We start from the raw sequence: 14059 nt of genomic DNA on the forward strand, positions 1-14059 counted from the left end.
TAGCCTAAACATGTCACGCATTTGAGTGGACCCACACTTCTCAAAATTCTTTCTAATTTTGTCATTATACTAGGGCAGCCAACAAAAATATTTTTATATTTAAAAAATATAATATATAATATATATGTTTGTTAGCTTAAGTTAAAAAGAATATACTATTTATTTAGACATAACATAAAAAATATTAAACACAAATACCTCAAATTCTCTAAACCACATTTCCCAGACTTCTTTCGGGACTTTCTTCCAAGAAAAATAAGGAGCATCTTACCTGCTTTGTATTATGTCCCGTATTTTATGTGTTAGTTATTTTGATGGGTAGAACCTATAAAAATATGTTAGGTGAAAAAAGCATATAATATAAAAAAATATGTTTGTGAGGTTAAGTAAAAGAGAATGTACATACGTGTCACCATCATGTGCAATTATCATTCGACCATCTGTCGCCTGCTCTGGTGCAGCTGGGGTCGAAGGTCCACATGTAGCGAGCTGAGGGGGTGGTGGGGGATAGTATGGAAAAACATATCGTGGATATGGATAAGCAGGAGGGGCACCATAAGGTGGGGGTGGGTAGTAAGGGTAGAAAAGGGTACTCTACGTATGAATATTGGTACGAATCCAATCTATTGGGCCCAGACCCATGCCCCTGGGTCAACCTGGTTGACCAGGTCAACCCGGGTTGACCCAATTGGCTCTAATGAGTCTATTGAAGTCCAAATCAATTTTAAATCAAATCAAATTTTCCTCAGACTCAAATATTCATCCTCTTTGACCTAATTGACTGGGTTGACCAAGTCAAACCTTGAATTAGTCAAACCAAGCCATATTGAACAAGTTTCAACCTATACCCCTAATATACAATAAAATATCATAAATATGATGTTAATATGATGTTTAGTAGTTAAATATGATTAATTAAATAGTAATTAGCTTAAGGTAGGCATTGTATTGCATAAATAGCCATTGTGGAAATGATGAGAGCATGAGATGAATAAATGAAGTCTTTTCTTATATCTAATTTATGTTCTCTTATTTCTTTTGGAGATTGAGCAAGCTCTATTTACTTGATTAGGATTGATAATCCTATCATAAGATGAGTCATTAATAACTTAATATCAATATCATTTCAACTATTTTGTGGTCATTCACTTATCTTTGACTTCTCTCATCTCTTTTTTACATTATAATAAATCATTTTTTCGCGCAAATCTCAGTAATTAAAGCCTCTCATATGAAGTTAGAAAAAAGCATAATAGAATTAGAGCAATCCAATTTTTGTTTTGCGCTTAAATTAAAGGCATTTAACAAATTAAACAATAAATATTAGGCATGCTAGCTAATATTAATCACATCACATAGATCTCACAAAGTATGAGATATAAAATTTAATTCTCACCTATATTAATTAATTAATCTAAAATTTGTTTAGCTAATAAAATTTTAATTATCCTTTTCAAATTTTCTTTATCTTATCATATAAAAGCTCATATTTCTCTTGTTTAAAAATTTTTAAATGGCACAAAAATTAAACAAACAATTCAATATTTTACGTTTTTTTTTTTTTTTTACAATCGAGATATTGTTTAAAATAAAACCAATCAAATGTATATTATTAGTTCCTTTTTCACCTATTTTCAAATCATTATTTATGTTTTCTCACCAAGTGTTTATTTTAAAAACTTAATTAAAGAATTTTAAATGTTAAAATTATCAAAATACAAAATCTTAAAATCTTTCTATAAGTTATTGTATCTGCAATAAAAGATAATCAATCATGTGCCCTCTTTTTCATAAGAAGGTTCAATTAATCTTAACTTCGTTTTTTACTACAACAACTTAGCTTACAGTTTTAAGAAAAAAGGATTGTCGGGTAAAATTGTGAAATAAGATAGCATTTACTTAGGCTTAACAACCTAATTACTAGACTCAACAGGATTGTCGGGTAAAATTGTGAAATAAGATAGAAGTTAGTTTTCTCTTAAAATAAATAAGATCAAGACAAAATTTTAAAATGTCATATAACAATATTTATGTTATTAGACTATTTACCGGTTAACTACACATAGATGTTGAGCTAAAAGAGCCATTTATCTAGCTAGTGGATGTCGAACAGTCGAAGGCTAAGTGCATATCAATTAACTAGATTATCATCATTCAAATATTAATCTATGAAATTATAAGTTGGCATATGTAGTGAAACCGAATGGTAACCAAGGTAACAGTAAACTTATTGTCATTGCTCGTTACTTGTGTTAATACACATCATGTGCTTCATGGTACCTACTTAAATTGGGGACTCCAGCATTTTACAACTTGTCTTATAAAAGATTTTAGGAGGAACGACATACATTTAATTTTAATTAATAATTTATGCAAGAATTACTATTATGTAATTTCATTTTTTTTCATCGAAATAATATTATGGGTATCTATCACTCTTCTTATATATATATAGTTTTTAACTTTTTTATTTCCTGACTTAAAATGAATTTAGGATTAATTTCCTTAAATTCTTTTTTCATTTCATCAAAATTTAATAAAATTATAGCTTCTTGTAAAAATTTAAAATTTATTAATAATTTCAAATTTTAATACAAATATTTAATTAAAACATAAAATTCATTAAATTAGCATACATAAAAAAATATAATTCAAAATAATAAATTTAATATATATCTAAATTTTAAACTTAAAAATGTTTTTAAATTTTCTTCCAAAATACAAATTATAAATAATTAATTTTTTTAAAAGTATATTTTTATCAATTGGGCCAGCCATGGGCAACTCGCCTCCTTCTAATCTTTTTTATTTTAAATAAAATATTCTTTCGTAATTAAAAAATTTAACTCATTTTTTGCACCCTAGTTGATTAGGGTGAATATGTGGGTAATTTTCTTTTATTAAGCCATTTAATTTTGGGCACAAAAAATAATATTTAAAAATTATATAGAAGACTTGTATTGCTTATCTTGAATGATGAACATAGTTACATTATCTCCTCTTCAAGAAAAAGTACTTTCGACTTAACATTTTAAAAAAGGAAATATTTTCCAGTTGAGATCAATCTTTTGCATTGAAATTGTAAAATAGCTCTTATGAAGTGAGGAAAGTGAGCGAGAGGATGCCCTAGCCGTCTTCTCCTTTGCGCCTGCTTCTTCGCCTTCTTCCCTCCGGTGGACTCCATGGATTCGCTTGATACAAACCTTTTCCTTCCATGGATCAAGCTTCTGCTTGCGCCTTAGCTCCAGCCTCCCGAGCTCTAGACCGTTTGTGGTCTATATCATTGCTGATCCTGGACCTCTGCTCCTCACATACCTGTATCTCTCATGGAAACTCCGAAAGAGATCATTCCTTTTGAAAAAGACTTCACGGAGCCAGCAGTTGTGGAATGGAACCTCTGTCTTGTAGGCTATTCGGTAGGTAAGCGTCCTTACTATGAAGCCTTAAAAGAAACTGCTATGCGTATATGGAAGCTCAAAGGTACTTTTGAACTTATTGCTCTTACGGACGGTTTTTTTCTGTTCAAGTTCTCTTTACCGAAAGATTATGATATGGTGTGGTCTAAGGGGGCTTGGTTCTTCCATGGAAATCCATTCATTTTTCAGAAATGGACAAAAAGTTTCAATCCCACCAGAGAGAACTTCACATATGTTCCCATTTGGGTTAGGATTCACAATCTTCCCTTAGTTTGTTGGAACTCTGAGGGAATTTCAAAAATCGCTTCCAAAATCAGAATCCCTATAGCGGTAGATGCTTTAACTGCAACCAAATCCAGACTAATATATGCTAGAATATGTATACAAGTTTCTACTACCTCTTCTTTTCTAGAGAGTGTAGCTGTAGCGATTGAAGGGGATGTTATCAGAATGCAAATTCAGTATGAATGGAAGCCCATTCCCTGTGCTTCATGTGCGTCTTTAGCTCATCAAACTCTGAATTGCCCTACCTCACTGCCTTCTTAGCAGGACTCTCTCAATCAAAATAGGGGTCGCAGCGCCTCACATAATCCCAGGAAACATAACCAACTCAGGAAATCCTCTGTAAAAAATAATAGGGTGAATGTGGCTGCCACTTCTTTTGTTCCACCCAAATCTATGCCTAATGTCGCAACTCCCTCTGCTACCAATCTGGCCTTAGTTCCTTCTCAGGTTATTTGGGTTCCTAAAGATAGTAATGTTACTGGTAAAACTGTAGTGGTGGTTGAACATGCTGAGCCATCTACCGAAATGCATTCTGCTAATCCTGATAATCTCAATCCTGATGAGTTGATAGAATCTAGTAGTGATCCCACTGGAATTGGCAACATTCCTATCCCAATCTTAACTCCCCTACTAATGAAGGTATTGGAGAAACCGAATTACTTCATTCCAGCACACCTATTCCTCTCTCCTTGCAGATGAGCAACAAGTTTTCGTCCCTCCAGGGTCTCGATGATATAGCTATCTTAAAGCAAGCTGATGATGATTTACTTCCTTCTACCTCTGGAAGTGAAAGCTCTTCCTTTTCGGAGCAGACTTCTAATTCTGGGGGGAATAAAAGTAAAACAAAAACAACCCAAGGGAAAAATGCCAAAGGAAAGAGTTCGAAAAAGCCTCCTACCTCCTCCGCTAAGCGTAAATGATATGTCCAACTATTGCGGCTTGGAATATTAGAGGTTTCTCTTCCTCTAATAAGGTGTCACAATGTAAACTACTTATTCAATCGCTTCGCTTGGATATGGTTTGTATTCTAGAGAATAGAATACAACTCTCTAGCCTTTCTTATCTGAGCTTCCTCAACTGCCACAAGGTATTCGATTTAGAATCCAGTTGCAACAATTTCAACTATGCTAATCATGGTAGGATCTGGATTAAATGGAACGCTGATAGGTTGGATTTTCAACCTACCTTCTTCTCATCTCAAATGATTGCTGGTATGGTATTCTATGGTACTAGCACTCCTTTTTTGCTTTCTGTGATTTATGCTTCTAATCATCAGATAGGTAGAAAAGCTCTTTGGGATGATTTTAAGGAATGTATCTCCTTCTGGGGGTATTCCTTGGATAGTCATGGGAGATTTCAACTGCTGTAGGTTCTCCTCTGAAAAATTAGGAGGGAATTCTCTTCATCAAAATTAGCTTTATGATTTTAATAGTCTCATCTTTAATACTAACCTTTGTGATTTGGCTTCCATTGGTCCTTCTTTTACTTGGTATAATCAGAGGACAGACAAACCAATTCATATTCGTTTGGATCGTATGTTGGTTAATGAATTTTGGTTGTCAACATTTCTTGAATCGTATTTTATGGTCAGAAATTCTGATGGTTCTGACCATTGCCCTATCATTCTCAAATCTAGAGAGAATCTCACCTCTAGGCACTGATTTTTATTCAAAAATTATTGGGCGAAAAGTGATCAGTTCTGGTATCTTTTGATGGGTATTTTTGGGACCAAAGCTAACGGAAATCTCTTAGTTGATCTAGCTACTAAACTTAAGCAAGTGAAATTGCCTATTATAGGCAAACCATGGGCTAATTCTAATAAGATGGCAGAGCACCTTAAACATCTTCAAGAAAAGCAACTTGTTTGTCTTAACAAGTTGAATTTTGATGTTAATTTACAGTAGGCCTCTTTGGAGCTTAAAAATATAAATAGTTAGCTTGAGGTGGCTTCTTCTATGTGGTATTCCTGGATTAAACAGAGAGCTAAAACTAAGTGGCTATCGCAGGGAGAAGAGGATCTAAAATTCCTTTATTCTAAAATTTGGTTAAGGAGAAGTTTTAGAAATACTGTCATTTCCTTAGCAATGAATAACTCGGGGGCTACTGTGTCAGATGCTATTCAGGAATCAATCTCTTATTTCTACAATCTTTTCAATGATTCTCATTATTCAGACCTTGGCACTGAGCCTTTCCCAACTGGTAAGGTTATTTCTGCTGTTATGGCCGAGCCTCTTGTACTGCCTTTCACTAATCTTGTTATTAAGAAAGCTGTCTTCTCTGGATCTTCCAACTCTTCACCAGGACCTAATGGTTTTAACTTGAGTTTTTTAAAGCCACTTGGTTATTAATTGGCAATACGGTTTGCAAAGCTATTAAGGGGTTCCACCGCAATGCCTACATCCCTCGCACTACTAAGGCCACTGCAATAACACTTATACCAAAATCTAATAATGCTGAGACTCTTTCTGACTTTAGGCCTATTGCTTTATGCAATACCACTTATAAAGTCATTGCTAAGGTTTTGGCTGATAGGATGAAACCTCTTATGTCTCTCATTATTAAAGATAATCAAGCTGGGTTTATTCAACATAGAATCTCTTCTGACAATATTATCCTTGCTAATGAAATTCTTCAGCATTCTAGGAAAACTTCCAAGTTCAAGCTTATGTGTGTAAAGCTAGATATCAAAAAAGCATTTGATAGTGTCTCTCGTGAATTTCTTACGACTAGGATGAAACAAAAGGGTTTTCCTGACGTTTTTTTGGGTTGGATTGATGCTTGTATCAAAGATGTTTGGTACTCGTTATGCATTGATGGTGCTTTAGAAGGCTTCTTCCCTTCAAAAAATGGGTTAAGGCAGGGATGTCCCCTTAGTCCTTATCTTTTTAGCATTGTGATGGATGCCCTTTCTAGTTTGCTCGATTACAATATTCATGATAGCAGTTTTGAGGCTCTCACTATTGGGGAGTACAGGCTCTCTCATCTTTTATATGCTGATGACTTAATCAATTTCGGGAAAGCTGATATTATTAATTGTGAAAAACTTACACAAGTTCTCAAGGTGTCCTCTGATGCTTCAGGGCTCTATGTTAATTATGAGAAAAGCTCTGTTATTTTACCCCCCCAACTGTAACAATGCTGCTAGCATTTGTGCTGCCCTTAATATAGCCAATTCCTCTTCAACTATGTCCTATCTTGGTGTGCCTTTTTCTCCATACAACCCGAAGATTGCCAATTTTTCTTGTCTCTTGGAGAATGTCATTAGGAAGCTGTTTGGATGGAAGGCCAAAGCACTGTCATTTGCGGGTAGGCTGCAGTTTTTAAGGTACACCATATGGAATACTATTGCATACTGGATTCATGGTGGCATTATATCTAAAACTATTATTAAGCAAATTGACAAACTATGTGCCAAATTCTTATACTTTGGTGATGCTAGTGCCAAAAAGTTGCACCTTATTGCTTGGAGGAACACCTGCAAGCCTATTGAGATGGGAGGGATTGGTCTTCCTTATATTCAATCCATCCAGTTTTGTTACAACTATTCACTCATTGCTAGGATTTATAATACTCACGGCCCTTTAAGTGCTTGGCTTTTTAAAACTTATATTTCCCCTTGGAAAGAGCCTATCTCTAAAGTCTCTAAATTTTGGAAAAATGTTTGTAAAGATGCTCTCATTGCAAAACAGAATTTTCATTTCAGAGTGAATTCTTCCTCATGTTACTCTCTTTACTGGGACCATTTGTTTAAAGGAAAAAGACTAAATTAATTTGTTGAGCTGCACCCTTTGCTTGGTTCCTTTCCTGTAAATGAAAATATATGGGCTATTATTGATGGTGTTCAGTGGGCCTTGCCTGCTGATTTGCCTGTTGCTGTTCACTGTGCCTTCTCTGAAATTCATATTAATGATGGCCCCACTGATAACTTATACTGGGGTGATGGTAAGAAATGTAATCACAAGCACTATAGAGCATTTTATTTTAGAGAATTTCCCAAAGTAAGCTGGTGGAAATTTGTGTGGCATAAGAGGTATGTGATTAGATATTCTTCATTTTGCTGGATGGCTTTAAAGGGAGGCCTTAAAACTGCGGACCGTCTTATCTCTAGGGGTATTTCGGTTAGCAATACTTGTGCTCTTTTCCACTATTATGATGAAAACATTAGCCATATCTTTTTCGATTGTGATTACTCATTTGCTATAATCTCTACTCTGATGAGAAATCTTTGGTTTCTTTTGCTTAGACCCAATATACTGCAGCTGTTTGAATACATTGATGAAACTCACTCTAAAGATAAGGATTTGTATTTTCTCCTGGTATGTTCTGCGGTTTATCACATATGGCGTGAAAGGAATGATAGAAAATTTGGTGGAAAAACTGTATCATTGACCTCCTTAGCTATCAAAATAAAAACTGCAGTATTCTCTAAAATCATGAAGTGGAAAAAGGGTGGAACTTTAATTGATTTGCTGTAAGGGATTTGGTTGCTGCACATCTGCCTTTGACACTGATTAAACGGTGTATTTAAGTTGTGCAGGTTGCACCTTTTGTGTTTTTCCTGTGGGATTTTGCTTTGCTGGTTTCCTGTTTGCAGTGGCTGGTGCGGTTTATCGTGCTAAAATGGGCAATGATGTTCGGATTGCCATTTTCTCCTTTCGATGGAAGGAATTTTGGGATTCATTTTTTCAACCAGGTTTAGATAGCGGCAATTCCTGAGCCCGTGGCTTCAATTTTCTTTCTCTTCCTTCTATGCAGTTTTATGTTCCTGTGTATTTATTTTCTGCTCTTATTTTTTTTTAATAATGTTTTTTATGTGGGGTTTCTGTATTTTACCCCTCTTTTGGATCTTGTATGCTTTGGCAAGATCTTTACTTTACTTTCATGTTGTTTTTTTTTTCTTCTTCATTACATGTAACAAGTTTATATTAATGAAAAGGGCTAAGGCCATAATATTCCCCAAAAAAAAAGCTAGCTATTAGATGTTAGTTAACATTAAATTTTCAAAATCGTATTTTTTTGGATTTGCTTTCCAAATAAATCTCCGCTTCAATTACACAAATAAGGGCTTCGTTCCACCACCTCGCCACAGGAGAAATCATTTTTGAAAGTGAAAGTGGAGTGAGTGCTTTGCGAAACCACACACCTTAAGATGATGTGTACTTGCTGCCCTGGCTCGAACAACGCTATGGCGAAGCGGAAGTGCGGCTGTCAGCCAGGGTCGAAGAATAAGCCTAAGATTCTGATGGCTAACTGCATGTCGTAGGTCGAAACCCTCCAACAACACGTACTTGAAATCCACACTGGCGGCGACGTCGCAGAAACCATCGCCGCATTTGCTCGTGGCTGTCACAATTTTGGAGTCTGTGACCTCTCAGCCTCCGGCCCTGTCACAGTCGCCATCTTGTGGGAGGCATCTCCGTACCCCTCAACACTCACATTCCAAGGTAGCTTTTATCTCCTTTCTTTCACGGCCACGTTTCTTCCTGAAGGTAGCGAAGGCAGTTTGGTTGTGACGTTAGCCGGGCCACACTGTCAGGTTGTAGTTGGGATGGTGGTGGGGTCGGTGGTGGCTACTGGAACGTGATTGTGGTGGCGGCAACCTTCGCCTTGTCGGGATTCCACCGTTTTGGTGCTGTGAATAATACAACAGCCTCGATGTTGCCCGTAGTTGGAGGCGAAGAAGGATGTGGTAAAAGCTCGGCGGCAGAGAACTGTGAAGCAGATAAATCGGAGCGAGACATGCTGAATAAGTGCTTAGGACTTGCTGCCGGCGGTGGACAGTTGTCTCCTCGAGGCTCCAACTACGGGCAAATGGCTCCAACTAATGTTCACAATCTGCCTCCGCCTCTCTCTTCACCCTTCTCCATTTGGAGGCAGCCGTGATGGTTGAGGCGAGCATTTTGCGTTGGATGCGTTTAGGGTTTTCGGCGCCTGCCTTCCTCTATACTCAAATTCGAAATCTCTCTTGTTTTATAATAATGATTTAGAATTGTAAAGTCCACAAATGCTGGATAGCAGAAAAGTAGAGTTCCTTCTGATTTTCTAAAAATAATTGCAAGAATTATATTGATGTAGATTGTGAACATTATGATTTCTGTAATAAAAGTCTGGAAATATTATTAGTACATAGTGGTGAAGAATGCTTTGTAAATCGTCTTCTTTATTTTATAATTTTCATTGATAGATGCTTATTGATTATCTTGCAATGATTATCTACTATGTAATTAACTAACTGCTTTCCAATTTTTTTCTTGAAAGTGTCACTTAATTACAACCCATTTATAATATACAAATATTTAAATTCATATTAATAATTAATCAAGTTTCTTACCACACTTTTTATCTCTTTAATCGAGCATTTGATCAAGAGTCTTAATTGAGGTAATTATATATTCACTTTTAAAATTTTCATTTATTATATAATTTATATTATCATTGAATAATTATAATATTTATTACGTCATCCTATTCAACTTGAGTCGAACCATTGAATCTTGAACCTTTCCTTCTTAAAGTTTTATATCCAGTCCGATTTTCACAACCTTGCCTAAAAATGTTTGACATTATTTTAATTAAGGATGTTCTCACGAGATCGCCTCTCTTAAGATATAATTAACCATATGAGGTTGCCTTTATGGAAAAATTGTACTTTAGAATAAAATTAATCTTATCTTACTCAAATGAGATAGGGGAAAATGTCTTGAACTGAGATGTTTTTTTTTTCTAAAATCTATTTTATTTTTGCAATCAATTGTAGATATCATTTTATCTTTTGAGGCGGTTTGTTATTCTCTATAAAACATTTGATTAAAAAAGAAATTTAAAAATATGTAGTTTATTTTCCCCTTTTATATATTAGTAAAGAATTATATAATAATATATCATATACAATTTATTCAATTTAACATAATAACAAGTCATTTAATTTGTTTAGTGGTACAATAAAAAAATAAAGATGGATCCTCCTTGCCAACAATTTTTACTTAAATAAACTAGAAAATTATTTTAGAATCAACTCAATAATATTATATGAGAAAAAATATTTATTTATTTGTTTATTCTTCTTATCCCAATGTCCCTAAAATCTTGTATTAAAATGGCCCTTAGACCTTAAATCTCATCTTTGGTGGGTCAATAACTAATGATATATTTTGCTTATTCGCTTCCATCAAAGTTTTTTTCTTCATATATTTTTTAATTAACATATGGGCAAATTTGTGACCGTAGAAGCTATGAACCTTTGATGAAGCCTTCTTTCATAGATGCCATAACTTAATCCTATTCTATGAATATTGTTATTGAATGTTTACTATTCATAATTCTTATAAATATTTCAAATTCTCGTGTAAATGATTCAATAATTTTTTAAATAAAAAATCACATCAAAAAAAAATATTTTATCAATGATGATTAATAATAATAAATTGGGCAATCATAAAATTATATAATGATTCTTGCAATATCATTAAGGTTTCGTTTCAAACAGCTTTTTTACTGTTTTTTAAAGCAGCTTTCTAATACAAAAATTTTTAATTAAAAAAATTGCTTTAAGAAGCAGTAAGAAAGCCATCTCAAACAAAGCATTGGGATGGCTTTCTTACTGCTTCTTAAAGTAGTTTTTTAGTATTAAAATTTCAATTTTTGAATTAGAAAACCGCTTTAAGAAATAATAAGAAAGCAATTCCAAATAAATCATAAATCTACAAATTTTAAGTTAAAAATTGGCCATTTAAGCACCTAATAAAGAACAAGATGAATCAAACAACCTTGAAGTAAATGCAAAAGAAACAAAACTATTGCATTAATGTTGATGTTTTAATTACAGCATCAATTCAAAATATGAAGTTAGGTCATGGTGGACTTAAAAAAAAAAATTACGTAAAATACATGAAGTGCATGATACATAAATAGAGAATAAAAAAATGAAGAAAAATATAATTGAGTGCCATTTTGTTTCTAAAATCATTTTAATTTATTCTTCCCTTTTATGTTCCTTCTTTGTCTTTATCTTCCTCGACTCACTCCCTATCACACACTCAAAATCACCATTTTGATCTCGGACATAGCTTCAAATAACTACCAAATGATAACTCCCTTATAGTTTTAAAACTGCTTTAAAATGAAACAGATTTGGTTCGTAGCACCACGACGCTTTGGTCAAGCTAGCATCTAAGAGCTTCTACTTTATACCTTACAACCATTTCTATTTGAGGTGCAGTGTTATGGTGCTCGATACTTTTTTTTTTGTCCTTTCTGTCAGAAACAATATAAAAATTTTCGTAGAATTTATCTTATTTTTATAATTTTACTTAAAAATATAATAAATTAATAAGAAAATTTCATTGAACAAATGCCATCAAATTTAAACTTTTGAACAATGAGTATAAATATAAAAGCTTCATTCATAAGGCTTCCTAAAGACACAATAGAACATCTTCTATTAAACACAACACGTACAATACAAAACTTGCTTCATTACTTATCCATGCTAAAACTTACAAATAGATAACTTTGCCACAATTCCACTCATATGACTCAAACACACAACATAAAAATTACAACACAACTTAAAATATGATTTATTTATTTATTTCTAAGAACTTTTAAAAATTGTGCAGAAACTAATCAAAGAACTTCATGTAATAGATAAGTATCTACTATTGAGAAAGGCAAACTAATCCTTAGTACTATATCATCTAGTGCCTAAACACTATTGAGAAAACCAAAAAAACCTCCAATGAAAACTTTGATAGAACTACAAAAATAATCTAAAACTACCGAATGACTGTTGAGAAAAATGTCAAACTAGAATTGCTTTGTAATTTGTCCAAAGCATGCAGATCCAAATTCTACCAATTGATTCTACCTCTACAGATATTCAAATCCAGCAAAATTAGGATTTATTTGAAGATGAAGTTATCTAGTTTATTCATAGAAGGTTTGGTAGGGGTTGGAAAGGATTACATGCATGATCCAAATGTGCTATGGAAGGGATATAAGTCAGTTCTATCTTGAGCAGACCAATGTTAGGCATTTGGTTGTGGTTTCATGTAGAATGAGTATAATTTAATTATTCCAAATGGAAATGGTTAAGGAAACCTTCTATATGCGATCTTAATTTTTTTTTTTGGGGGGTTTAGTATTTTTTGGGATTTTATACACATGACAAAAACATCAAAAAAAATTGAGAACTAGGATAGATTTGTTTTCCAAGAATTTGAATAGAACAACCTCAAATAAATTTAAGTTTATGTAATTATGGGATGTGAACTAATTATTTGAAGATTTTTGTGGGATTTTATGGAGTTTTGGTTTATTAATTAACATGAGGAACAAGATTGGTCCAACAAAGACAAATTTATTGGCTTGATCTAGTAGAATGGATTAGAGTTGTAATTATAGAGATATAAATGAAATTTTAAGTTTATTAATGATGGATTACACACACTTGAACAAAATAATAGAGACTTGCAATAAAAATAAAGTGCATAAAATTAAAACCTACTCATCAAAGTAGGAAATGAAGATCACTCAATCTCCTTGGAATTCACTCCAAAACGTGCAAGGACAACAAGTGTCCTAATTGCAATTCAATGTTTCTTATATCTACAACTTGGCTTAGTATTGAGTGCCTATTTGCAACACTACCTCTTATAAATATTTTTTTTTTTCTTTTGATTGAACTAAAGGATGATATCTTTGTGAAATATTAATTCTAGAGTTAGCATTAATACCCTAATTTTTCTGATTTTTAACAAACATATTTTAATTATTATTCTAATTTATTGTCTTAGTTTTATATTATTATTTAAAAAATAGGATAATTTATCTAATCATGATTATAAGTATTAGAATAATTATTATTTTATCTATTGATCGCATAGTTCATCAACTCCACATTTTAAAGGTTATAGGTTTGTCTAAGTGTGAAACACCACAGCTATTACAAATAATTAATTAGCTATGTATTGCATTCACTCAAAAATTATATAATTTATAGGATAATGCAACTATTTGTAAAGTCAATATAGGCAGAATATCGTTTTCAAACACACTTTGTACTTTCTTGGGATTCACGATCTCAAATGGCTATTGAAAATTATTGATAATTATTTCCTTTATCAATGCATAAGCCATTTCAAATGGTTAGACATTAATGAACCATCTATTGTAGCAACTGTTATTGTCCTCAATGAATTAATTAACCCTTGAAAAAAAGTTTAAACTATTAATCAATCGAGTTAGACATGATCTGAGTATTTATTTGATAAGTCCTTATATCTCTCTCAAGCCTCAAAATTTGATTTATTTTTAATTAAGTGAATGAGGTATGTCATTTCTTAGCTTAGCAATCTTAT

At 33.1% G+C, this 14059-nt stretch overlaps 1 protein-coding gene across 1 annotated transcript; it reads left to right on the top strand.

The window, feature by feature from the left end:
* Positions 1–3326: 3326 nt before the first annotated feature.
* On the top strand, positions 3327–3962 carry LOC110104462. Its single transcript, XM_020833574.1, has one exon. The coding sequence runs from the start codon at positions 3327–3329 to the stop codon at positions 3960–3962; it is 636 nt and encodes a 211-aa protein (XP_020689233.1).
* The last annotated feature ends 10097 nt before the right edge of the window (positions 3963–14059 follow it).

Source organism: Dendrobium catenatum, unplaced genomic scaffold (genome assembly GCF_001605985.2).
Source record: "Dendrobium catenatum unplaced genomic scaffold, ASM160598v2 fragScaff_scaffold_716, whole genome shotgun sequence".
Taxonomy (NCBI): domain Eukaryota; kingdom Viridiplantae; phylum Streptophyta; class Magnoliopsida; order Asparagales; family Orchidaceae; genus Dendrobium; species Dendrobium catenatum.